Source organism: Macaca fascicularis, chromosome 3 (assembly GCF_037993035.2).
Source record: "Macaca fascicularis isolate 582-1 chromosome 3, T2T-MFA8v1.1".
NCBI lineage: Eukaryota > Metazoa > Chordata > Mammalia > Primates > Cercopithecidae > Macaca > Macaca fascicularis.
The window spans coordinates 147032887-147060527 of NC_088377.1; the positions used below are offsets into that span (position 1 = coordinate 147032887).

Below are 27641 nucleotides of genomic sequence, written 5' to 3' on the forward strand. Positions count from 1 at the left end.
CGCATGTAATCCTAGCACTTCGGGAGGCCAAGGTAGGCAGATCACGAGGTCAGGAGATTGAGACCATCCTGGCTAACACAGTGAAATCCCGTCTCTACTAAAACTACAAAAAAATTTGCCAGGTGTGGTGGTGGGTGTCTGTAGTCCCAGCTACTAGGGAGGCTGAGGCAGGAGAATGGCGTGAGCCCGGGAGGTGGAGGTTGCAGTGAGCTGAGATCGTGTCACTGCACTCCAGCCTGGGGGACAGAGGGAGATTCTGTCTCCAAAAAAAAAAAAACACAAATATATAGGGGCCTCGCAAAAAATGTGCCACTGGGATAGGTGACAAGCATTTTTTGTTCATCTGAAAGCTTTCTTTCCTCCATGAAGAACACAGAATGAGCAATAATGCTTTTATTTTCTTCTTGAATTGCCACTCAGTATGCTCTGCTCTTCAGGGAACATATCAAATTCCTAAGACTCTCAGGCACTACTATAATTTCAGCAAATCTTTACTCACATAGAAGACCTAATGCCCCTTGCCAGGCAGGCTGCTGGGCTGCACTGGCATCTGAAGTGACAATACTCACCCTCTCTGAAGGAGGGACATGATCAATATTGTTCTCTGAGCAGCACTACAGTAGCCCTTGAACATGAACAGGCAAGGCTAACGAGGAGCCGGGCCTGCCACTCACGGCTGCCTGGCAGAAGAAGCCGCCCATAGACACCTACTTGCCAAAGCCTTTTTCCCAGCTGCGTGGTAGGCTACAATGTATTTCTTCCCCTCCCTATCCTCTGTTTTTGTCTCTAATCCTGGAAACAGAGATTTGATAGCCTGATGGATGACGGTTCTTTTCTCTTTGGTGTCCTCGATAACCTATTAAAAAAACAGATAGCAACACCACTAAGTTAACAAACATTAAATAGGGAAGTAATACAGTGAATTAGTAAAAACGCTGCTCACCTTATTAACTACTCAAAATAACAAAAGTGCCTGCGTACAATTTCAAAAATCTTTTATTTTTATTTTTTGACAGAGTCTTGCTCTGTTGCTCAAGCTGGAGTGCAGTGGAGTGATCTCAGCTCACAGCAACCTCCGCCTCCTGGGTTCAAGGGATTCTCCTGCCTCAGCCTCCTGAGTAGCTGGGATTACAGGCATGTGACACCATGCCTGGCTAGTTTTTGTACTTTTAGTAGAGATGGGGTTTCACCATGTTGGCCAGGCCGGTCTCAAACTCCTGGCCTCAGGTGATCCATCTGTCTCGGCCTTCCAAAGTGCTGAGATTACAGGCGTGAGCCACCATGCCCAGTCTCAGAAATATTTCAGAGCTTCCCAATATTGCAAATCCTGGGAGCCTGTTGATGGAGCACATCCATCTGCCAGACACTGTACAAAGTACTTCGGTCATCATTTTATTTAACCTTTGTAATCTCTCCATCATAACACCATTATATCTATTTAGAAGTGAGGAATTGTGTCTACGGCTATATAGCTGGAAGGTGGTAGAGCTGGATTTGAAATCCAGGCTGTCAAACCCAGGAGCCACCAACCCAGATGCTCCCTCTCAGGGTCTCTGCTGGACAGACACCTTAGGCTCCTACGTGAAAATGCAGGCAAAGCTAGGCCTTTTGGTATGTCAGAAGCTCAGTCCTTAGAACAATCCAACCTACAGCTGCTTCCTATTGAATTCTATTCTAAATTATTTTATAATGAAGTTCTAGCACATGGGTTCACAGTAAAATCAACATGACACAAACGCACTAGTTACATGATATTTTCAGTTTGTGAGTGCATCTCATACTGAGACATTTTCCCTCTTTACTAAACATAACCATAAATGTGTATATATATGCCTATTTTAAGAATCGAAAAAAAATTCACAAAGTAAGATTGATACTTACTATTTGCAATGCACAAATATTTTCTATTTTATTGTTATTATAATATATATTTTTTGAGACAGGGTCTGGCTCTGTCACCCAGGCTGGAGTGCAGTGATGCGACCTTGGCTCACTGCAACCTCTGCCTCTCAGGCTCAAGCCATCCTCCTATCTCAGCCTCTCCAGTAGCTGGAACTACAGGCATGTGCCTCCATGCCCAGCTAATTTTTTTTTTTGAGAAGGAGTGTCGCTCTGTCGCCCAGGCTGGAGTGCAGTGGCCGGATCTCGGCTGCCTCCGGGGTTCATGCCATTCTCCTGCCTCAGCCTCCCGAGTAGCTGGGACTACAGGCACCCGCCACCTTGCCTGGCTAGTTTTTTTGTATTTTTTAGTAGAGACGGGGTTTCATCGTGTTAGCCAGGATGGTCTTGATCTCCTGACCTCGTGATCCGCCCGTCTTGGCATCCCAAAGTGCTGGGATTACAGGCTTGAGCCACCACACCCGGCCCCAGCTAATTTTTTTATGTTTTGTATAGATGGCGTTTCGCCATGTTGCCCAGGCTGGTCTCGATCTCCCAAATTCAAGTGATCTGCCCACCTCAGCTTCCCAAAGTGCCGGAATTCCACGCCTGAGCCACTGTGCCCAGCCCTTATTTTATTTCATTTTTTAAAAATGCTGGTTGAGATCCACTACTAAACTGATTTCATGACCCATTAATGGGTTGTAACCTGCAAGCTGAAAACATCAAGATACACTGCAACTGCTACTAGCTAAACTTGACGAAACTTTTTTTTTTTTTGAGACGGAGTTTCGCTCTTGTTACCCAGTCTGGAGTGCAATGGCACAATCTTGGCTCACTGAAACCTCCACCTCCTGGGTTCAAGTGATTCTCCTGCCTCAGCTTCCTGAGTAGCTGGGATTACAGGAACATGCCACCACGCCCGGATAATTTTTTGTATTTTTAGTAGAGATGGGGTCTCTCCATGTTGGTCAGGCTGATCTCGAACTCCTGACCTTAGGTGATACACCTGCCTCGGCCTCCCAAAGTGTTGGGATTACAGGCGTGAGCCACCGCGCCCAGCAACTTGATGATACTTCAAGAAAATAAAAAATGAAAAAAACCCACCGAACTACATTACAATTACAGGTAAATGACTTCTTCAGAGCAAAAAGTGAGTCTAGATCTGAAATTACTGATAGCAAGGAGAATGATAGTTTGTGTATATGAATACATGTTTAGACCTCAAAAACTCAGAAAGTCCTTCATCTTCATTTTACAAATGAGGAAACTTGCCAATAGTTTATGCCTTTTAAACATAAAGACTTTCAGTAGATGGGAAAACCTCAGTTTTTAAGACAATAGTAAATATTACCACATGTATACAAAAATACATATTATAAGCCTAAGATAAACCTCTGCATTGTTCAAGCAAAGGAAACCTGGACCATCCTTCTGGACTGCTCTAGAAATCTGCCAGAAATTTTCTTCTTGGCATTGCTAAAGGTTTTGTCTAAAGATTTTGTCAGTAATTGAAGATTTCTAACATTGCAATACCACACACTTTTGGAAAGCTCAGGTGGGGAGGGAGACAAGGGGCAGATAATGAATTCTGAAAAGTTGTAGTACACTTACTAAGTAGAAGTGATGGGAGGGGAAATTTCAGACAACCAAAAACCCCGTAACATTAAAATGTAGTACAAAATTAATTTAACATAATTTTTTTTTTTTTGATATGGAGTCTCGCTCTGTCGTCCAGGCTGGAGTGCAGCGGTATGATCTCCGCTCACTGCAACCTCTGTCTCCTAGGTTCAAATGATTCTCTTGCCTCACCCTCCCAAGTAGCTGGGACTACAGACCCGCGCTACCATGCCCAGCAATTTTTTTGTATTTTTAGTAGAGATGGGGTTTTGCCATGTTGGCCAAGTTGGTTTCAAACTCCGGACCTCAAGTGACCCACCCACCTTGACCTCCCAAAGTGCTGGGATTACAAGTGTGAGTCACCGTGCCCAGCGAACAAAAGTTTTAACAACAACATTTACTATTCTGTTTAGTAGCTGAGCTCTTCTTTTCTTCAAACAGCAGAATCGACCCAGGATGAGCAAATAAATGCTCCCCTACTTCCTTTCCCCATTTTTTCCCCTTCCCAGAGTCCCAACTGAGACCAAGAAGCTGTTGAAGCCAGAATCTGACCTGGGTGACACACCTGACAGGCAGCAAATGGTGGTCCTGTTACAAGAGACATGGTACAATTGTTACTCTGTGATTCTAAACAACATATGTTGTTGTTAATTTGTGGTCCCTAAATTTTTTTTCAGAGATGGTGTTTCACTATGTTGTCCAGGCTAGTATTCAATTCCTGGGCTCAAATAAACCTCTGGCTTCAGCCTTCAGAGTAGCTAGGACTTCGGAGTAGCATGTAACACTGTACCCAAATAAAAATGTTTTTAAACAAAAATGTAACTTTTGGGGGGCTACAGTTTATCTGGGATACTAGTTATTTGCCCCAATAAAAAAAGTTTTTAGTGTAATACCCTTTAGATCCAATAGAGCAAAGTCACCCTTTGTTAACCATTGTAATTTTTTCCATAAACACTTAACATCCACCCAAAAAGCAACTAAAATCCTAAAAAATTTTTCATATATTTTTGCATTATTTACCTCGATGGCAACACTGGTTTCCTTATTTTTGAAGAGCTGGAGCTCTTCCAATCGCTGCTTTTCTTCAGCTGTCAAAACTGTAAATATGTCTTCTGAAGGGTCCTTTAAAAGAACCATGAGAACTCACAATGAATCATACACAGAATTCAAGTTTAGTAAAGCTCTAAATTTCTAAATCTCTAGGAAGTGCTATTTTTATACAGAAGGTGACATTTGCTAAAGAGCTACTTCTACCTCCTCATCCACTGGAATGGACAAGTCATTCAAATGGCTGATCCGTCCATCTTTTCCTATTTCATGAACAACGAAGTCGGAGTATCTGATGAAAAGAAAACATGAACTTTCAGATAATTAACATCCTGTTTTCCATTAATTTTAGGATAAACTTGATCAACGGTAAGCCTTACTACTGTGCAAAACAAGGAATTAAAAAAAAACTTCAGCCGGGCGCGGTGGCTCAAGCTTGTAATCCCAGCACTTTCGGAGGCTGAGACGGGCGGATCACGAGGTCAGGAGATCGAGACCATCCTGGCTAACACAGTGAAACCCCGTCTCTACTAAAAATACAAAAAACTAGCCGCGAGGTGGCGGGCGCCTGTAGTCCCAGCTACTCGGGAGGCTGAGGCAGGAGAATGGCGTAAACCCGGGAGGCAGAGCTTGCAGTGAGCTGAGATCTGGCCACTGCACTCCAGCCTGGGCAACAGAGCGACACTCCTTCTCAAAAAAAAAAAAAAAAAAAAAAAAAATTCAGTGCAAAATCACATGGAGTTATTTTTTCTGGGGTGTGTTTTGTTTGTTTTGAGATGGAGTCTTGCTCTGTTGCCCAAGCTGGAGTGCAGTGGCTCGATCTCTGCTCATTGCAACCTCTGCGTCCTGGGTTCAAGTGATTCTCCTGCCTCAGCCTACCGACTAGCTGGGATTACTGGTACGTGCCACTACGCCCAGCTAATTTCTATATTTTTAGTAGAAATGGGGTTTCACCATTTTGGCCAGGCTGGTCTCAAATTCCTGACCTCAACTGATCCTTCCGCCTTGGCCTCCCAAAGTGCTGGGATTATAGGCATGAATCACCACACCTGGCCTTTTTTGGTTTCTTAATGAATGCCGAACCATACCTTGGCTCAAGTTTTATACGAGAACTTAAAGAAAAGACCCTCTTAGCTTCTAGAATATTCTTCCAGAGAAATGCAAAAACAAAAGCTTATTAACATTACCCTATGACTATTCAGAGAGTCCACACTACATTAAATTACAAAATATGGTGTATGGTTAATTCAATCAGAACCCAGTAAGTCTATCATGAACTAGCCTGAAGCTTACCTTTATGTTAAATATTTTATATGCATTATTCAAAATCCTCAACAACCCCAATGTGGTAATATGATCCATTTTTAAATTTTATTTTATTTTATTTATTTATTTTTATTTATTGATTTTTTAGATGGATTCTCGCTCTGTCGCCCAGGCTGGAGGGCAGTGGCGTGATCTTGGCTCACTGCAAGCTCCGCCTCCAGGGTTCATGCCATTCTCCTGCCTCAGCCTCCCAAGTAGCTGGGACTGCAGGCGCCTACCACCACACTCGGCTAATGTTTTGTATTTTTAGTAGAGACAGGGTTTCACTGTGTTAGCCAGGATGGTCTCGATCTCCTGACCTAGTGATCCACCTGCTCAGCCTCCCAAAGTGCTGGGATTACAGGCGTGAGCCACTGCGCCTGGCCCTATTTTATTTTATTTTTTTTTGAGACAGTCTTGCTTTGTTGCCCAGGCTGGAGTGCAGTGACTCAATTCAGCTCACTGCAACCTCCGCCTCCCGGGTTCAAGTGATTCTCCTGCCTCAGCCTACCAACTAGCTGGAGTTACAGGCGCGTGCCATCATGCCAGGCCAATTTTTGTACTATTAGTAAAGACGGGGTTTCACCATGTTGGCCAGGCTGGTCTTGAACTCCTGACCTCAAGTGATCTGCCTGCCTCGGCCTCCCAAAGTGCTGGGCTTACAGGCGTTAGCCACCGTGCCTGGCCTGATCTATTTTTTAAATGAGGATGCTGAGGTTCAGAGAGGCTAAGTAACTATTAAGTAGCGAACTTCACACTGGGATCCACCTGGCCCCAAAGACTACCTTCTTCTATCATAGTTGTGGCACATTCAAATGAAAAAAGAGTTTAAGATTATAAAACAAACTCAGGAGAAAACCTGAAACCATTTAATGAATTTATTTATCTACTTATATATTTTTTGAGATGGAGTCTTGCTCTGTTGCCCAGGCTGGAATGCAGTGATATGATCTCAGCTCACTGCAACCTCCACCTCCCACCTCCAAGCAATTCTCTCACCTCAGCCTCCCGAGTAGCTTGGACCACAGGTGCCCATCACCACGCCCGGCTAATTTTCATATTTTTAGTATAGATGTGGTTTCACCACGTTGACCAGGCTGGTCTCAAACTCTTGACCTCAAGTGATCCACCTGCCCTGGCCTCCCAAAATGCTGGGATAACAGGCGTGACCCACTGCGCGTTCATGAATGAATTTATTTGAAGCATGATTGTATCACTGCATGCCAGCCTGGGTGACAGAGTGAGACCCTCTCTCAAAAAAAGGGAAAAAATTAATTAATTAAAATTTTAAAATCCAAGGCTATTTATTCAGGTAGGTTTCCTTCATCCTATCCATTCCTTTTGACCAGCAGTATAAACAATCCTTGGAGACAGAAAGCTAAGAGGAAGAATATAAAGTTAATTTCTTTCTAAAGAAATCTAATACAATCAAAATAACTTTATATATAAACTAAATGTACCTTTCTTTTAAGATTCCTGAGAACCCTTGATGAGAACTCACAAACTTGGTGATGCCTACGTCAGCTTCAGTGAGTCCATGCTTCATCATGTCTGCAAAACTCTCTGATTCCTCCTCCTCGCACTCCTCTGAAAGTCCATCTTCCTCCTCCTCTTCCTCGTCTTCCAACTGAGCCTCAGAATTCTTTCCACCTTTCCCGGTACTGACAGTGTCAGGAGGCCCAGGCACGTCTTCACTGATGGACAGAAAGTCATTCTGTAGCCCAACTTGACCTTTGGTTAGACTGCATTCCGACAGCTTCTGTTTTTTTGTCTCCTCAGCTGGGACCCCACTGTCATTATCTTCGACAACCAGGGCCCCACGTTTCAGCGACACACCAGTCATTTCTGTCATCTCCATCTTTAAGACTCCAAGAAAACATTTAAGAAAACCTGTTAGGGAAGAGTAGAAAGTAACAATTACCTATATAAAAGCTGGTTTCAGGCCAGGCGCAGTGGCTCAAACCTGTAATCCCAGCACTTTGGGGGAGCTTAAGGCAGGCGGATCACTTGAGGTCACAAGTTCAAGACCAGCCTGGCCAACATGGTGAAATCTCAACTCTACTAAAAATTAGTTGGGTGTGGTGGTAGGCACCTATAGTCCCAGCTACTTGGGAGGCTGAGGCAGGGGAATCGCTTGAACCTGGGAGGCAGAGGTAGCAGTGAGTTGAGATCGTGTCACTTCACTCCAGCCTGGGTGACAAAGTGAGATATCGTCTAAAAAAAAAAAGACAAAAGAAAAAGGAAAGAAGTTGGTTTCAGCAGATAAAGGCATAGTTGATGTTGTTCATAGGATCCTAAAAATCATTTATAGAAATAATTCTTCCTGATGTTAGCATATACTTTTTGTGGGACAGAAACTCGCCATAATACTTTCTGCATGGAATTTGACAGTGTGCATCACAAGCCTCAAAAATATGTATGCTGGGGCCAGGCACGGTGGCTCACACCTGTAATCCCAGTACTTTGGGAGGCTGAGGCGGGCGGATCACAAGGTCAAGATATCGAGACCATCCTGGCCAACATGGTGAAACCCCGTCTCTACTAAAAATACAGAAACTAGCTGGGTGTGGTGGCACCTGCCTGTAGTCCCAGCTACTTGCAGGAGAATCGCTTGAACCCAGGAGGAGGAGGTTGCAGCGAGCAGAGATCACACCATTGCACTCCAGCCTGGTGACAGAGGAAAACACCGTCTCAAAAAAGAAAAAAAAAAATGTATGCTCACCAGGCGTGGCAGCTCACACCTGTAATCCCAGCCCTTTGGGAGGCCGAGGCGGGTAGATCACCTGAGATCAGAAGTTCAAGACCAGCCTGGTCAATATGGTGAAACCCCATCTCTACTAAATATACAAAAATTAGCCAGGCATGGTGACGGGCACCTGTAATCCCACCTACTCAGGAGGCTGAGGCAGGAGAATCACTTGAACCCAGGAGGCAGAGGTTGCAGTGAGCTGAGATCGCGACACTGCGCTCCAGCTTGGCAACAAAAGCGAAACCTCATTCCAAAAAAAAATATATATGTATGCTTTTTGACCCAATAATACTACTTTTAGGGATTTATCTTAAGAAAATAATTAAGAAAATGCTTACAGTTTGAGCTCTAAGGATATTCATCTCCATACTTTTTTCCTTTTTTCAGTGACAAGGTCTGGCTCTTTCACCCAGTCTGGTGTGCAGTGGCATGATCACAGCTCACTGCAAACTCCAACTCCTGGGCTCAAGCAATCTTCCTGCCTCAGCCTCCCCAGCAGCTGGGACTACAGCAGCATGCCACCAAACCTGGCTAGTTTTTTAATTTTTATTTTTCTGTAAAGACTAGGTCTTGCTATTATTGCTCAGGCTGGTCTTGAACTCTTGGGCTCAAGCAATGCTCGCACTTCGGCCTCCCAAAGTATTGGGAATACAGGTGTGAGCCACCGTGCCTGGCCACAGTGCTTTTATATTAGCAAAACATTAAAAGCAATGAAGCTTGGGTACATAAACTGAACGATATGTAGCAACATTGACAAGAAACTGGGAAAGGTAGTTACCTCTAAGAGAGGGTCTAGAAGTGGTGGCTGGGGACAGAGGTGGGAAATTTGCTGTTCTCACTCATTAACATACTTGCATCATTTGAAGCTTGTTTGATACATATGTATTATCCTTTCGAAAAACTGTTTAAATATTGTGGCCGGGAGCAGTGGCTCACGCCTGTAATCCCAACACTTCGGGAGGATGAGGCAGGCGGATCACCTGAGGTCGGGAGTTCGAGACCAGCCTGATCAACATGGAGAAACTCTGTCTCTACTAAAAATACAAAATTAGCCGGGCATGGTGGCACATGCCTGTAATCCCAGCTACTCAGAAGACTGAGGAAGGAGAATCACTTGAAACCAGGAGTGGAGGTTGTGGTGAGCCAAGATTGCGCCTTTGCACTCCAGCCTGGGCAACAAGAGCAAAACTGCATCTCAAAAAAAAAAATAGTAATAATAATAAAATAAAATATTGTATAACCACTCTTACTGACATGAAAGCCATACCTATGCCATACCACATTAAAAAAAGGAATGGGGAGGTTATAGAGATATACTTCTGCAAGATGAAAAGTTCTGGATAGTGATTGCCTAACAATGTGAATATACTTAACACTACTGAACTGTACATGTGGTTAAAATGGCAAATTTTAATTTTATTTTTGAGACAGGGTCTCACTCTGTTGCCCAGGCTTTAGAGCAGTGGCACCATCTCGGCTCACTGCAACCTCTACCTCCTGGGCTCAAGCGATCCTCCCACCTCAGCCTCCCGGGTAGCTGGGATCACAGGCATGTACCACCACGCCTGGCTAATTTCTGTAATTTTTGGTAGAGATGGGTTCACCATGTTGGCCAGGCTGCTCTCGAACTCCTGACCTCAAGTGACCTCCCGACACTGGGCTCCCAAAGTGCTGGGATTTTAGGCGTGAGCCACCATGTCTGGCCTAAGTTGATGTTCTTGGTAAAATAAGGATAAAAACTTTTTCTATGTTAATTATATACAAGATACTGAAGTTAACATACTGATGAACCTAATAAACATATCCATAAATAATGCAAATGAGCAGAAAATAAATACGTTATTTCTCCAAGGCATGGTAAACAAGAAAGCCACCTATATAAGCTTCTACAGAAAAATAATAATGATGATTAACAAAATTTTAAGAAACCATATTTGATCTTAACCCTGTTGTCTAAAATCAAGGACAAAAAGAAAAATCATAAAACAAGTACATTCAAACAGTAAAAGCAAAAAAGGATTATGACGGGAGGGTAAGTGAGCTAGGACCGCAGGGACAGTGTGCTTGCATGGCTCACAGGTGTCAAGGAGCCCCTAAAATAGTTCAGGAAGTGGCCAAGAAGATGGACAAGGAAGATAAGTCTTTAAAATAGAATAAAAGAGGAGTAGAAGAAACTCCCTGGGCTAAAAGCGACAGGGAAGGGCCCCCTGGTCACAGGTGGTATTAAGAAATCCAGCAAAAAGCCAGCTGTTCCTTGTATTTGAGGCGAAGGTGACCCTTGGTTCCATTCCTTTTTTTTTTTTTTTTTTGAGATGGAGTCTCACTCTGTCACCTAGGCCTGGAGTGCAGTGGCGGAGTCTTTGGCTCAACTGCAACCTCCGCCTCCCAAGTTCAAGAGATTCTCCTGCCTCAGCCTCCCTAGTAGGTGGTATTACAGGCGTCCGCCACTATGCCCAGCTAATTTTTTGTATTTTTAGTAGAGATGGGGTTTCACCATGTTGGCCAGACTGGTCTCGGCCTCCCAAAGTGCTGAGATTACAGGCATGAGCCAGTGCGCCTGGTCCCATTCCTGTTTAAACATCTATATTCCCTGCCATAACATCTTTTGCCACCTATAGCTAGTTGAAGTATGGTCTTGGAGCCTGTTGTACACTTAAGAATAAATTTTCATTAAAAAAAAAAAAAAAAAAGTGGTTGGGCACTGTGGCTCAGGCCAGGCACGGTGCCTCACGCCTGAAATCTCAGCACTTTGGGAGGTTGAGGTGGGTGGATCACCTGAGTTCAGAAGTTCGAGACCAGATTGGCCAACACGGTGAAACCCCTCTCTACTAAAAAATACAAAAATTAGCTGGGTGTGAGGGCACACACCTGTAATCTCAGCTGCTTGGGAGGCTGAGGCAGGAGAATCATTTGAACCCAGGAGACAGAGGTTGCACTGAGTCAAGATCATGCTACTGTGCTCCAGCCTAGGCGACAGAGTGAGTCTCCATCTCAAACAAAACAAAATAAAACAAAGTATCATGACAGCTACAAAAAATAGGAGAGAAGGGATTGAAAAAAATATCAGTTAAAACAATTTCTGGTGGCCGGGTACAGTGGCTCACGCCTGTAATCCCAGCAGTTTGGGAGGCTGAGGTGGGTGGATCACAAGGTCAGGAGTTTGAGACCAGCCTGACCAACATGGTAAAACCCTGTCTCCACCAAAAATACAAAAAATTAGCCAGGCATGGTGGCACACGCCTATAATCCCAGCTACTCAGGAGGCTGAGGCAGGAGAATCACTTGAACCTGGGAGGCGGAGGTTGCAGTGAGTCAAGACTGCACCGCTGCACTCCAACCTCAGTGACAGAGGGAGACACCGTCTCAAAAAAAAAAAAAAAAAAAAAAATTTTCCTTTGAAAGACAAGAAATTAAATACAGAAAATGGAAGAAACTGAAACTGGAAAAGAAGTAGACCCCAACTGTAGTTACAGAAAAGTATACTTAATTTAAAGAAGAAAGCACTTATTCTTTGTCCTGAACAGGTGTAGTTAAAAAAAGAATGCTGGTTTATGAAATGCTGATACGATTTCACTCTCACCTTACAGCAACAAAACTACCCTCAGAAGTTTTGTACAAGTGAAGGAGACAAAAATGGACTAGGGCTTACACAAGGACCAGGAGAACACGCTGAACACAAAACCTAACCAAAGACTACAACGCCTGGGTCAAATTTTGTGGCGTGAGGAAGAGGAAGGAAAAGCAGGAGAAGGGCATTTGGGGTCACAGGTACAGCATGTGCAAAGGTATGGGGGCGTGGGAGCTCACAGAGTGCTGGAAGAGCAAAAGAACTCATCACCCACTGTGGGGGTTAGACATACAAAGAGAGTCTGGGGTTACAGCTCGGGAGGGGGTGGAGGCCACAGGAGGCTACAAGGAGGAAGTACATCCTGAAAACCAGACCAGCACTGGATTTGTAATTTACTAAGATTCTGTGGCACCCCTTTGAAGAGAAACTGGGGTTAGGCAGTAAGACCAGGTAAGAGGGTACAGCTGTAATCTAGGCAAGAAATTAATATAATCTGATCTAAGGCTGAAGCAAGGGAGATAGAAAAAGGCAACTTTCAAGAACATTTAGGAAGTAGTAGCACGGACAGGAGAAGGTGACAATGGGGGAGGAAAAGACTTCAGGATGACTCGAGTGTCCATCCTTGGGGACAGTGGTGGTCTTCTGATATGAGGGCCCCAGAAAGAAGAGCAGGCGTTGGAATATGAGCCCACCCATAGTCCTGTGGTGTCGCAGGTACCTGGGGAGACGTCCCAGTGGAGATGACCTGTGGGCACTCATCACACTGTGTCACACATGCCCTTACCAAAAACCTGCAACGGCTCCCCAAAGACCACACAAACTTCCCAGCTGGCATCACAGCTCTACCAGGAGATCCTGATGCCCTTCCAGAGGCCAGAACTCTCAGCAAGGAAGAAAGAGTGGCCAGTAACAGCCATTCACACAGCTTGGCACAGGGAATTCACAGTCAGCAAAATATTCACCTCCTTCCCTTATGCAGAAAAAACATCAGGCCTCCCCCTCTCAACAATCTTGGAGCCAGATCTAGGTTTTGCCATTTACTAAGTGGGTGACTTAACCTCTCGAAGCCTGTTTCTTGTGAAAGTAAAACATGATGACTTGGCCAAAGGTCTGTAATAGCTCCTCTTATTCAACTGTTAGTCCTTAATAGTTATTATGGATGATTTACACAGCAGAACTGTATTGTTGCGTCCAGAGAAGTTTAAAAAAAGAAAAAAAGCGGGCCGGGCGCAGTGGTTCACGCCTGTAATCCCAGCACTTTGGAAGGCCAAGGCAGGCGGATCACCTGAGGTCAAGAGTTTGAGACCTGCCTGCCCAACAAGATGAAACCTCATCTCTACTAAAAATACAAAAATTAGCTGGGCGTGGTGGCAGGTGCCTGTAACCCCAGCTACCCATTGCACTCTAGCCTGGGGGATGAGAGCGAGACTTCATCTTAAAAAAAAAAAACAAAAACTTCTGTTTCTTGTTTTCTGGGCTAATAATTAAACATGGTTCTCTCTTTGAAGTACCATTGAATTTTAAGAGATCCTCAAACACTGCCAATGGCACCAAATAAACAGTATGAACATAAACAGAATCTGGCCGGGTGCGGTGGCTCATTGTAATCCCAGCACTCTGGAGGCCGAGGCAGGCGGATCACAAGGTCAGGAGATCGAGACCATCCTGGCTAACACAGTGAAACCCCCTCTCTATTAAAAATACAAAAAATTAGTCGGGCTTGATGACGGGCGCCCGTAGTCCCAGCTACTCCGGAGGCTGAGGCAGGAGAACAACGTGAACCTGGGAGGCAGAGGTTGCAGTGAGCCAAGATGGTGCCACTGCACTCCAGCCTAGGCAACAGAGCAAGACTCTGTCTCAAAAAAAAAAAAAAAAAAGAAAAAAGAAACAGAATCTAAAAGCTGTAGGAATCCCCAAAACAGTTTTTAAGCCTTGAGAGAGATGTGACCATTATCTGAGTCACATATGGTTACCATTTCTGTTTCTCAGATTACAGATTGGCTCACTTTCATTTTTCCTGTTCTATACAATGACTAAAAATTCTTAATTAACGACCCTTATTAGAGAGGAACTTTCCCTTTGGTGTCCTGCTTATGCTCAAACCATATGACAGAAAACCCATAACTATTACACCTTCCCCAATGTACTCTCCCCAAAAAGAAACATTGCCTATAACCAATCAAATTGCAGTAACTACGTGCCAACCCTGTATGAAAAATGTTGTAATCCTCCTAAAAACTCCTGTCTCTGCCTATACAAAACTGAAACTTTCCTACTTCAGAACTTTGACTCTATTACTTTAGAACTGGTGTTTCTGGGTGGGACATCCTCAAACTGTGCACTTGAAAAATTTCTCTTTATACTAGATTCTGACGCTTTTAATTATTTTAGGTTGACAACAGGCCTTTAATTGCCAGTCTTTTTCTTGATATTTGTGGACATTTGTCTGATCTCTTTTTCTTGACATATCTAACTGCAAAGACAAGATCATTAACTAAACTCACTTTTAAATTTCAAATGAAATTACATTTTTCATTATTTAAGTCAATGGCCCTACCACAGACAAATTAATTTTTTTTGACACAGAGTCTTGCTGTTGCCCAGGCTGGAGTGCAGTGGCACAATCTCAGCTCACTGCAACCGCCAACTCCTGAGTTCAAGCAACTTTCACACCTCAGCCTCTTGAGTAGCTGGGCCCGGCTAACTATTTTATTTTATTTTTATTTATTTATTTATTGAGACAGGGTCTCATTCTGTCGCCCAGGCTGGAGTGCAGTGGCGTGTTCTTGGCTCACTGCAACCTCCACTTCCTGGGTTCAAACGATTCTCCTGCCTCAGCCTCCTGAGTAGCTGGGATTACAGGCGCCTGCCACCAAGCCAATTTTTTGTATTTTCAGTAGAGACGGGGTTTCACCACGTTGGTCAGGCTGGTCTCAAACTCCTGACCTGGTGATCTGCCCACCTCAGCCTCATAAAGTGCTGGGATTACAGGTGTGAGCCACCGCACCTGGACTAATTTTTGTATTTTTAGTCAAGACAAGGTTTTACCAGGTTGGCCAGGCTGGTCTCAAACTCCTGCCCTCAAGTGATCCACCCACCCTGGCCTCCTAAAGTGCTGGGATTATAGGCGTGAGCCACCATGACCAGCCCAAATTATTAAAGCATACATAGTACCAATGATTTTTAAATCACTTAATATATATTTTTCTAAGTTCTATCCTATAGGCCTAAAAGCTGAGAGCATATTTACTAGAAGAACTGTTCAAAGTTCTGGACTAGGAAAGGCAAAACTCAAACTACTGTCATTTTCATAAGCAGGAACTACATGAAAGGGAAGCTGAAATGGAATATAACTGTGTTTTTTTTTTTTTTTTTCTGAGACAGAGTTTTGCTCTTGTTGCCCAAGCTGGAGTGCAATGGCGCGATCTCAGCTCACAGCAACCTCTGCCTCCCGGGTTCAAGTGGTTCTCCTGCCTCAGCTTCCCGTGTAGCTGGGATTACAGGTGCCCACCACCACATCCAGCTAATTTTTGTATTTTTAGTAGAGACAGGGTTTCACCATGTTGGTCAGGCTAGTCTTGAACTCCTGATCTCAGGTGATCCATCCACCTCGACCTCCCAAAGTGCTGGGCTTACAGGAGTGAGCCACTGCGCCCGGCCTAGAATATAATTTTTAAATTGAGGGTTGGAGAGAGGAGAGAGAGAGGATCTTATGAACACAGAAGAGGTCTGAGAGAATTAAATTGGAAAGATAAAACAATCCTCACTACCCCGAGGTGAGAGGTCCAAGGAAATCAGTTTTGCAGTCAGGAAAGCCCAAGCATTCTACCTTGAATGAAGACGTAAAGTTACTACATGTGAAAAGCGGGGGAGAGGGCAGTTTTATGAGGTTTTTTTGACATATTTAAAAGAAAAAATTGTAAGAAAATATGCTGCACAAATACACTATCCATGAGAGTAATGATGGTATCTTAACAGTCAAGTAAAACTCCATAGATCAAAAGCCTGAAGCCACAACCAGGAAGAGAATGAACTCCTCTGATACCTTCCCCAAGACTTAAAATCCTTGACATTTCTTTTTTTCTTTTTTTTTTTTTTGAGATGGAGTCTCTGCTACCTAGGCTGGAGTGCAGTGGTGTGATCTCTGCTCACTGCAACCTCCGCCTCCTGGGTTCAAGTGATCCTCCCGCCTCAGCCTCCGAAGTAGCTGGGAGTACAGGCATGTGCCACCACGCCTGGCTGATTTTTGTATTTTTAGTAGAGATAGGGTTTCTACCATGTTGGCCAGGCTGGTCTTGAACTCCTGACCTCAGGTGATCTGCCCGCCTAGACCTCCCAAAGTGCTGGGATCACAGGCACGAGCCACCACGCCCGGCCAATCCTTCACATTTCTTTGGAGGCAATGCTAAAATAATGTTTTTTTGTTTCCTCTGTACTCCAAATGAGACAAGTGAGAATACAAATAGTATAATTTTAACAATATTTTAAAACGCTTTTCATTAAAATACTAGATTCACCAACTAAGCTTTAAAAAGTACTCTTAGCTGGGCATGTGTGCATGTAGTCCCAGCTAACAGGGCGGTTGAGGCAGGAGGATTGTGTGAGACCAGTTTAAGGCTGTAGTAAGTTATGATCACACCACTGCACTCCAGTCTGGGCAACAGAGGGAGACCTCATCTCTGAAAAAAATGCAGGCAGGCAGGTGGCTTGAGACCAAGAATTTGAGACCAGCATGGACAACATAGTGTGACCCTGTCTCTGCAAAAAATTAAAAAATTAGCCAGGCAGCCGGGTGCGGTGTCTCACGCCTGTAATCCCAGCGCTTTGGGAGGCTAAGATGGGCATATCACAAGGTCAAGAATTCAAGACCAGCCTGGCCAGCATGGAGAAACCCCATCTCTACTAAAAATACAAAAATCAGCCAGGCATGGTGGTGCGCCCCTGTAATCCCAGCTACTCCGGAGGCTGAGACAGCAGAATCACCTGAACTGGGGAGGTGGAGGTTGCAGTGAGTCAAGATCATGCCACTGCACTCCAGCCTGGGTGACAGAGGGAGATTCTGTCTCAAAAAATAAATAAATAAAAATAAGCTGGGCAAGGTGGCATGCACCTGTAGTCCCAGTTACTTGTGACGCTGAGGTGGGAGGATCCATTGTGCCCAGGAGGTCCAGGCTGCAGTAAGCTGCGATGGTGCCACCACACTTTAGCCTGGGTGACAGAGAGACCCTGTCTCAAAAAAAAATAAATAAAATCCTCTACACCTATAACAAAAATTAAGTTTAGTATTTTCAAAATTTTAATATAACACTAACAACAGTCTCTTGTATGCTTGTTTGTTTATTTATTTATTTTCGAGACAGGGTCTCACTCTGTTACCCAGGCTGGAGTGCAGTGGTATGATCTTGGCTCAATGCAGCCTCGACATCCCAGCTCAAGTGATCCTCCCACTTCAGCCACCCAAGTAACTGGGACTATAGGCATGTGCCACCACGCCTAGTTAATTTGTGTATTTTTTGTAGAGACAAGGTTTTGCCATGTTGCCCACTGGTCTCAAACTCCTAAGCTCAAGCGATCCACCTGCCTCAGCTGGGATTACAGATGTGCACCACTGCCCAGGTCAAACAGTCCCTTATTAATTAATTATTCAAAAAAAAAAAATCAGAAAAACAGCCATTAGTCTTTTTTTATTATTTATTTATTTATTTATTTTTTGAGATGCAGTCTCACTCTGTTGCCCAGGCTGGAGTGCAGTGGCGCAATCTCGGCTCACTACAGCCTCTGCCTCTCGGGTACACAAGATTCTTCTGCCTTAGCCTCCTGAGTAGCTGGGATTACACGCACCCGCCACCAAGCCAGGATAATTTTTTTTTTTTTTTTTTGAGACGGAGTCTCGCTCTGTCGCCCAGGCTGGAGTGCAGTGGCGCTATCTCGGCTCACTGCAAGCTCCGCCTCCCGGGTTTACGCCATTCTCCTGCCTCAGCCTCCCGAGTAGCTGGGACTACAGGCGCCCGCCACCTCGCCCGGCTAATTTTTTTGTATTTTTAGTAGAGACGGGGTTTCATTGTGTTAGCCAGGATGGTCTCGATCTCCTGACCTCGTGATCCGCCCGTCTCGGCCTCCCAAAGTGCTGGGATTACAGGCTTGAGCCACCGCGCCCGGCCATTTTTTGTATTTTTAGTAGAGATGGGGTTTCACCATGTTAGCCAGGATTGTCTCGAACTCCTGACCTTGTGATTCACCTGCCTCAGTCTCCCAAAGTGCTGGGATTACAGGCCTGAGCCACTGCACCCAGCCTACAAAAACAGCCATTAGTCTTAATTCTATCATATTATCTTTGAAAACCATCCACAACTTTCATTTTCTAAATACATCTTTCCTCCATCCCCTGCAAATTATCAGTAATCTCTATAGCTCTCACAATAGTGAGTATTTTCTTTAGGGCCAGAGCACAGAGAACACACTAATTTTTTTTTTTTGGAGACAGAGTTTTCCTCTGTCGCCCAGGCAGGAGTGCAGTGGTGCAGTCTTGGCTCACTGCAATCTCCGCTTCCAGGGTTGCAGCAATTCTTCTACCTCAGCCTCCTGAGTAGCTGGGATTACAGGCGTGGGCTAAAATTACCACATCCAGCTAATTTTTGTATTTTTAGTAGAGAGGGGGTTTCACCATGTTGGCCAGGATGGTCTCGAACTTCTGACCTGACCTCAAACAAGTTGCCAGCCTCGGCCTCCCAGAGTGCTGGGATTACCGGCATGATGTCACCGGGCCTGGCAGACACATTGCATTCTAATATGCAAAATCATTAAGTGTATGAGGGTCATTCATTCTGCAAATATTTACTGAGCAAGTGTCCTATGTGTCTGGCATTGTTGTAGGCATTGGAGGAAAAGGGTAAATTTCCTGTCCTCACGGAGCTTACAATGCATTTGAAAATAAATCTGGGAACAAAATAAAATTAATCTCAGGACATGCAAGCTCCAAAGAATTAAAGCAGGGTAAGGGGCTGAGTGTAAAAGGGGTGCTCTTCAGTGATGTCTCGTCTGAGGAGGAGACTTCTGAGCAAAGACAAGGAAGAACCAGACAGGAAAAGATGTGTGTGAGGAGAGCTCCAAGCAGCCCAAACAGTACGTGTAAAGGACCAGAAACCGGAGCAAACTTAGTCGACAGTATGACCAGTTGGATTGTTCTCTTCCTTTCCTAGGTAAGCAAAAATGCTGTTTCATTAATACAGTACATGCATGCCCCTGCCTCTATCAAAAGACACGTTTAAGGCCGGGTGTGGTGGCACACGCCTGTAATCCCAGCACTTCGGGAGGCTCGGCCGGATGGTTCACCTGAAGTCTTAACTTCAAGACCTGCTTGGCCAACATAGTGAAACCCCATCTCTACTAAAAATGCAAAAACTAGCTGGACGTGGTGACATGCACGTGTAATCCCAGCTACTCCGGAGGCTGAGGCAGGAGAATCGCTTGAACCTAGGAGGCGGAGGTTGCAGTGAGCCAAGATCGCGCCATTGCACTCCAGCCAGGGTGATGGAATGAGACTCCGTCTAAAAAAATAAATCAATAAAGACATGTTCAAGGCCGAGTGTGGTGGCTCAAGCCTGTAATTCCAGCACTTTGGGAGGTCAAAGCAGGAGGATTGCTTAAGGCCAGAGTTTGAGGCCAGGCTGGGCAACACAGCGAGACCCTGTGTGTTGGCACACACCTATAGTCCCAGCTACTTGGGAAGCTGAGGTGGGAGGACTGCTTGAGCCCAGGAGTTCAAAGCTGCAGTGAGATATGATCACGCTACTGCACTCTTGCCTGGGCAACAAGAGCAAAACTCTGTCTCAAAAAAATGAAAAAATAAAAATAAAAAAACCAAAAACATGTTCACAAAGAGTTGTTAAGTACGTACTGTTGGCTACTTTCCAACGTTTGAACATAATAATTGCCTAACCATCCCCTTTTCAATGGTGGTGTAGTCTGATTTTCGACAGATTCCCTCAATAGTCAAGGCACCCCCAGACCAATGGGGCATAGTCATTTAATAGATGATTAGAGGCTTGGGGATGGGGCGGAGGGAGGGTGCGGGGAACCTTAGTAACCCTTTATTTTTGGAATGGAAAAAAAAAGTGGTCTGATGGGATCAAATACTTGAAAACCTAAAGTCTTTGCCAACCCTACTCGGCAGGCAACGAAGATGTGCTTATAAACCCCTCTGCGCAGGGTTCACGAGGAGGACTCGAGTTTCAGCTTGCATAGCAGCACCTCCAACCATTCGTTGAGCATTCACCCAGCTTGAGGGCTGGCGAAAGTACTCTGCAGCCGGCTCACTCGCACTCTGGCAAATGCATACAAAGCAGCAGTCCCCAGAGCCCGCGTGGCGCCTAGTAGGCTCCCAGTGAGCGGCGACGCAGGACACAGGGGTGGAACACGTGGGCTGGACCCACAGAAGGCAGACGCGGCGAACCAATGGCACCGTGAAGGGCTTCGGAGCCAGTTTTCCTCTGACGGAGGAACAAGAGTTTAGGGAGCGTCCCGGGCAAAGAAAGGGAGGAGTGGGAAGGGGGCCCCCAGCTGATAGCGCCGCGCGGGGAGGAGGGGGCCGCGCGGGGAGGAGGGGAGCGCGCGGGCGCGGCGCCTCCGGACGACCGGCCGGGCACAGGGTGGAAGGCAGAGGGAAGTGGGGAGCGGAGAGCGGCGCCTGCACCGCCGAAGCGCAGGACCTGCCAGGTTCCAACCGTGCTCCCGCGAACGCGATCCATAATGGAGGCGCCGCGGGCTCCTACCACTGCGGGGCCGCCTTCCCAGTCCGCACTGCCTCTTGGGGCGGGGCCCTGGGGCTGGGGCCCGGGCCGGGCCAAGGAGCTGGCCGCGGAGCCCTAGCGGCCGCGGGGAGGCCGCGCACTTACCCAGAGCCTGGGAGCGCGAGCGCGGCGTGGGCCGGACGGCGACGTAGCCAGCGCTCTGGTCGGGGCGCAGGTGGGCGGCGAAGGCCACTCGGAGGAGCCAGCGACTAGGGCGACCAGGCATAGGCAGCACGTTCGGCGACTGGGATCATACGCGCTCTAGCCGACTCACCGGCGGCCGGGCTCGCACACGTGCGGCGCAGGGACGCGCCGCGGCCCGGCTGGACCCGCCCCGGGGGCGGAGTCCGCTCCCCGTCGCCGGCCCCGCCCCCGGCCCGCCGCCTCGGAGCGGCCTGCTAGCCACCGAGCACCCCAACGCTGACGCCCAGCCTGCGCGCGCTGACCCCGGACCTCCTTCGCGACCGCGCCTTAGTCGCACCTGCCGCAGAGAGCGATTTCACCAAGCATCTAATAGTACTTTACATCTTTAGGAAGTCTAAGGCAGCGATTGCCTCCTTTGGGGTTATATTCTAAGAAGTGTTTCCTCCACATAGTTGTGGCCTTTTCATGTTGCACCGACCACGCAGTTAACAATAATGAAAAGAGAATCACTTTAGGGACTAAATATTGTTCTATATTTGATCCTGGGAATGTAGTGGATCTAAAAGCAGCATCTTCCTACTTCTTACCGTTCTGCCTTGATGGTTCCCGATAGGATCTGCTTCAAGAAACCGGATCATAGGTTTTTTTTGTTTTGGTTTGGTTTGGTTTTGACAGAGTCTCGCTCTGTCGCACAGGCTGGAATGCGGTGGCACGAACACAGTTCACTGCAGTCTTGACCTCCCAGGCTCAAGCAATCCTCCCACTTCAGTATCCCAAGTAGCTGGGACTACAGGTGTATCCCACTACACCCAGGCTAATTTTTTGGGGGGTGGGGGGTAGTGACAAGGTTTCACTATGTTGCCCAGGCTCTAATAGTTTTTCTTCGTTTGTTTGTTTGTTGTTTGAGATGGAGTCTTGCTCTGTCGCCCAGGCTGGAGTGCATGCAATGGCACAATCGTGGCTCACCGCAACTTCCGCCTCCCGGGTTCAAGCGATTCTCCTGCCTCAGCCTCCCGAGTAGCTGGGATTACTGGTGCGTACCACCACGCCCGGCTAATTTTTTGTATTTTTAGTAGAGACGGGGTTTCACTATGTTGGCCAGGCTGGTCTCGAGCTCCTGACTTTGTGATCTGCCCGCCTCAGCCTCCCAAAGTGCTGGGATTACAGGCCTGAGCCACCGCGCCCGGCCTCTAATAGTTTTTTGTTTTGTTTTGTTTGGTTTGGTTTGGTTTGATTTGGTTTGAGAGAGAGTCTCACCTGTTGCAGTGTTCAAGCAATTCTCCTGCATCAGCCTCCCGAGTAGCTGGGCTCACAAGTGCTTGACATCATGCCAGGCTAATTTTTTTGATGGGGTTTTGCCTGTTGGCCTCGAACTCCTGACCTCAAGTGATTTGCCTGCCTAGGCCTCTCAAAGTGCTGGGATTATAGGCATGAGCCACCACCCCCTGCCCAATTTGTTTTTGTTTTTTTGTTTTTTTACACAGTGAAATACACTATTACCAGCCGGGCACAGTGGCTCAGGCCTGTAATCCCAGCACTTTGGGAGGCTGAGGTGGGCGGATCATGAGGTCGGGAGTTCAAGACCAGCCTGGCCAACATGGTGAAACCCCCATCTCTACTAAAAATACAAAAATTAGCCGGGTGTGGTGGTGGACGCCTGTAATCCCAGTTACTTGGGAGGCTGAGGCAGACAATCGCTTGAACCCAGGAGGCAGAGGTTGCGGTGAGCCGAGATCATGCCATTGCACTCCAACCTGCGTGACAGAGCAAGACTCTGTCTCAAAAAAAAAAAAAAAAAAGACCAAGATGTCTTTCAGTAGCTGAATAAACTGTGCTATATCCAAACAATGGAATATTATTTGGTGTCAAAAAGAAATGATCCTAGCAAGCCATGAAAAGACATGGAGGAAACTTAAATGAATATTTTTTATTTAATTTATTTATTTTGAGATATAAATAAGTAAGATGATCCACCCACATCGGCCTCCCAAAGTACTGGGATTACAGGCATGAGCCACCATGCCTGGCCTTAAATGCATATTACTAAGTGAAAGAAACCAATCTGGGCCAGGCATGGTGGCTCAGGCCTATAATCACAGCATGTTGTGAGGCTGAGGCAGGTGGATCACTTGAGGTGAGGAATTTGAGACCAGCCTGGCCAACATGGTGAAACCCCGTCTCTACCAAAAATACAAAAAATTAGCCAGGCGTGATGGCACACACCTGTAATCCCAGCTATGTGGTAGGCTGAGGCAGGAGAATTGCTTGAACCTCGGAGGTAGAGGTTGGGGTGAGTCGGGATCATGCTATTGCACTCCAGCCTGGGTGACAGAGCAAGACTGTCTAGAAAAAAACAAACAAAACAAAACAAAATACCACATCTGAAAAGGACACTCACTATATGAATCCAACTAAATGACAAAATGACATTCTAAAACAGGTGAAACTATATAAGACAGTAATAAAATTAGTGGTCGCCAAGGGTTAGGAGAAAGGGAAGGATGAATAGGCGGAGCACAGAGAATTTTTAGGGAAGTGAAACTATTCTGTATGATACTGTAATGGTGGCTGCATGTCATGATACATTTGTCCAAGCCCATAAAATCTACAACAGGGGTCCCCAGCCCCACAAGCCATGGACCGGTACCAGTCAGTGTGGCCTTTTGGGAACCAGGCTGCACTGCAGCATTCCCGCCTGAGCTCTGCCTCCTGTCAGATCAGCAGTGGGATTAGATTCTGATATGAGCGAGAGCCCTATTGTGAACCGCACATGTGAGGGATCTGGGTTGCGTGCACCTTGTGAGAATCTAATGCCTGACAATCTGAGGTGGAACAGTTCATCCTGAAACCCATTCCTATCCCCTAGTCCAAGGAAAAAATGTCTTCCATGAAACCAGTCCCAGTGCCAAAAAGGTTGGGGACTGCTGATCTATAACACTAAGAGTAATGTAAACTATGGACTCTGGGTAATAATGTGTCACTGTAGGTTCATCAGTTATCACAAATGTACCACTTTGGTGGGGGAGAGGCTATGCACATGTGAGGTCAGGAGATATATGGGAAATTTCTATACCTTACTCTCAATTTTGCTGTAACCTAAAACTGCTCTAAAAAAGCAAAGCCTCGAAAAAAAAAATCTCTCAGAGGCTGGGCGCGGTGGCTCACGCCTGTAATCCCAGCACTTTGGAAGGCTGAGGCAGGTGGATCACGAGGCTAAGAAATCGAGAACATCCTGGCCAACATGATGAAACCCCGTCTCTACTAAAAATGCAAAAATTAACTGGGTGTGGTGGCACGCGCCTATAGTCCCAGCTACTCAGGAGGCTAAGGCAGGAGAATCGCTTGAACCCGGGAGGTGGAGGTTGCAGTGAGCTGAGATCTCGCCACTGCACTCCAGCCTGGTAAAAGAGTGAGATTCCGTCTAAAAAAAAAAAAATCTCTGAGAGTACAGCCCAACTCTTCATAAACAGATTTAAAGGAAAGATTTTTCACATTTCTTTGGCCATTAGACAAGGCTTACTCGTTTTGCATTTCAGCCAAAACTGCCTAGGACAAAGTACAAGTGAAACATGCATTTTTAGTTTTCTGTTTTCCAAAATGGGCAACCCTTTGTTGGTTTTTGATTAAAATAACACAGAAGTGTTCAAAATCTCTTCCTAGTACCAACTTCTTTTTTTTTTTTTTTTTTTTTTTGAAACGGAGTCTCGCTCTGTTGCCCAGGCTGGAGTGCAGTGGCCGGATCTCAGCTCGCTGCAAGCTCCGCCTCCCGGGTTCACGCCATTCTCCTGCCTCAGCCTCCCGAGTAGCTGGGACTACAGGCGCCCGCCACCGCGCCCGGCTAGTTTTTTGTATTTTTTTAGTAGAGACGGGGTTTCATCGTGTTAGCCAGGATGGTCTCGATCTCCTGACCTCGTGATCCGCCCGTCTCGGCCTCCCAAAGTGCTGGGATTACAGGCCCAACTTCTTCTAATAAACATGTAACAGTTGAATGTTCTCTTCAACTTCAAAATTCCATTCTAACATGTCCATTATGTATAATATACAGTATCCTGCTTTTAACTCCACCTCACACTACAGATTGCTAGGTGCCTATCACACACACTTTCTCTCTTCTTTCATCCTTATTATTGCCCACTATGCTGTCCACTTCAGATGCCTTTCTCCATGCCCCAGATAGTAGTTCACTGTTTTCTGTGCTCCCTCAGTCATTGCAAACATTTCTGTTGTCAAAACTGTACATTTAATCTTAAATTATTTATTTCCCTGTCTATTTCCTTTATCAGAAAGATTTTTCAGAAGCCAAAATTTGGGTTTAGGACATTCTTTTTTCTCCTTTAATTTTATTTTTAATTATTATCAGAGTTATACATGTTGCAATTTAGAGTCAAATAATTCTGTAGAAACTTCATAAGGTTTGCAATGAAGCAGCAGGGACTATATTCCCACTTCAGCCCTCACCTGTTTCTATCTTCTCAAAGGCAGTCATTTCACCTCTTTTTTTTTTTTTTTTTCTTGAGACTGAGTCTCACTCTGCTGCCCATGCTGGAGTGCAATGGCATGATCTTGGCTCACTGCAACCTCTGCCTCCCACATTCAAGCTATTCTCCTGCCTCAGCCTCCCAATTAGCTAGGACAACAGGCATGTGCTACCATGCCTGGCTAAGTTTTGTATTTTTAGTAGAGATGGAGTTTCGCTATGCTGGCCAGGCTGGTCTTGAACTCTGGACCTCAGGTGATCCCCCCGCCTTGGCCTCCCAAAGTGCAGCGATTACAGGTGTGAGCCACTGCGCCCGGCCCATTTCACCTCTTTAATTATTTTGATATTTATCTTAATCTCTCCATATAATGTGTTTGTATTGTTATTTCTTGATTTTTCTTTTTTTTTTTTTTTTTTTTTTTTTTTTTTGAGACGGAGTCTCACTCTGTCGCCCAGGCTGGAGTGCAGTGGCCGGATCTCAGCTCACTGCAAGCTTCGCCTCCCGGGTTCACGCCATTCTCCTGCCTCAGCCTCCCGAGTAGCTGGGACTACAGGCGTCCGCCACATCGCCCGGCTAGTTTTTTTGTATTTTTTTTAGTAGAGACGGGGTTTCACCATGTTAGCCAGGATGGTCTCGATCTCCTGACCTCGTGATCCACCCGTCTCGGCCTCCCAAAGTGCTGGGATTACAGGCTTGAGCCACCGCGCCCGGCCTATTTCTTGATTTTTCAGTTTTAGACATTATTTACTGACTTCACTTAATGGAAAATAAAGACTTAGCTCTCTTTTCTTCCCCTCTCTCCAACAAACTTTCCATCCCTTGTATTGTACTTTTTTTGGATTTATGTTGACTTCATTATGACTAGGTAAATATTATTCACATTTTAGGCAAATAAGAAACTATGATTATTTCTCCTCTGTACCACTTTTGTTTTTCCATTAGTTAATAATGATCTTATTTTAGTTTACTATTCATCACTAGACCAAGCCCAAACTCCTCAATGATTGTGTAAATCTCCCCTTTCCAGAGGTTTAGATGAGGTGTTCTATTAGTTTCATCTTTCTGAAGCAGTCTCTTGTGGAACCTTCTGGCCAATGCCAATCTATGCCTATTGCACAGTTGTTCTCAGGGCATCTCTGTTCCTGTGTTGAATCTTTCTGTTTCCTATATCCTATGTCGTCTTTATTTTTGGTTTACTCTCTTATTTTAGTGGAGTACAACCTTCAGTAGCTTCCTGAGAAAGGAGAAATAAATGAAAGCTTGCTGGGCGCTGTGGCTCACGCCTGTGATCCCACTTTGGGAGGCCGAGGCAGGCAGATCACCTGAGGTCAGGAGTTTGAGACTAGCCTGATCACGGCGAAACCGTATCTCTATTAAAAATACAAAAACTAGCTTGGCATGGTGGTGGGCACCTGTAATTCCAACTACTCAGGAGGCTGAGGCAGGAGAATCTCTTGAACCCGGGATGCAGAGGTTGCAGTGAGCCGAGATCGTGCCATTGCACTCCAGCCTGGGTGACAGAGTGAGACTCTGTCTCAAATAAATAAATAAATAAATAAATAAATAAATAAATAAAACAAAAGCTATTTTTTTTGAGATCTTTAATGTCTATTTTTATTCTTGACTACAAGAGTATTAAAAAAAACCCCACATTTTTATTCTAACTTCACATTTGATTCATAGTTCACTAAGTACAGAATTCTACTTTTTGGCCAGGCATGGTGGCTCACACCTGTAATCCAGCAATTTGGGAGGCCAAGGCAGGCAGATCACTTGAGGTCATGAGTTTGAGACCAGCCTGGCCAACATGGTGAAACCCCATCTCTACTAAAAATACAAAAATTAGCCAGATGTGATGGCGCACACCTGTAGTCCCAGCTACTTGGGAGGCTGAGACAGGAGAATCGCTTGAACCTGGGAGGCAGAGGTTGCAGTGAGCTAAGATCTTGCCAATAAACTCCAGCCTGGGTGACAGAGTGAGACTCTGTCTCAAAATAAAAACAAAGTGTGGGAAGATAAATGTTGATAAATATTCTAGGAAAAACAGCAAAAAAAAAAAAAAA

At 45.6% G+C, this 27641-nt stretch overlaps 1 protein-coding gene across 19 annotated transcripts in view; it reads right to left on the reverse strand.

The window, feature by feature from the left end:
* The window catches only part of PUS7 (pseudouridine synthase 7), a 67409-nt gene extending 46165 nt beyond the window's left edge, over nucleotides 1-21244 (reverse strand). For 12 of the 19 annotated variants that reach the window (XR_012432775.1, XR_012432774.1, XR_012432776.1 and 9 more), the window contains exons 1-5: nucleotides 21062-21244; nucleotides 7311-7740; nucleotides 4753-4837; nucleotides 4519-4620; nucleotides 712-856 (exon numbers count right to left, since the gene is read on the reverse strand). Coding sequence is in view for 12 of the 19 variants with exons in the window: in XM_074035737.1 (XP_073891838.1) it covers nucleotides 712-856; nucleotides 4519-4620; nucleotides 4753-4837; nucleotides 7311-7740; nucleotides 21062-21182 (883 nt within the window). In the remaining 7 variants the exon portion in view is untranslated. Of the gene's footprint in view, nucleotides 1-711; nucleotides 857-4518; nucleotides 4621-4752; nucleotides 4838-7310; nucleotides 7741-7942; nucleotides 8065-21061 lie in introns of all 19 variants that reach the window. The other 7 variants (XM_015447893.3, XM_045388633.2, XM_015447895.3 and 4 more) reach the window with 6 other exon arrangements.
* Between the last annotated feature and the right edge of the window lie 6397 nt (nucleotides 21245-27641).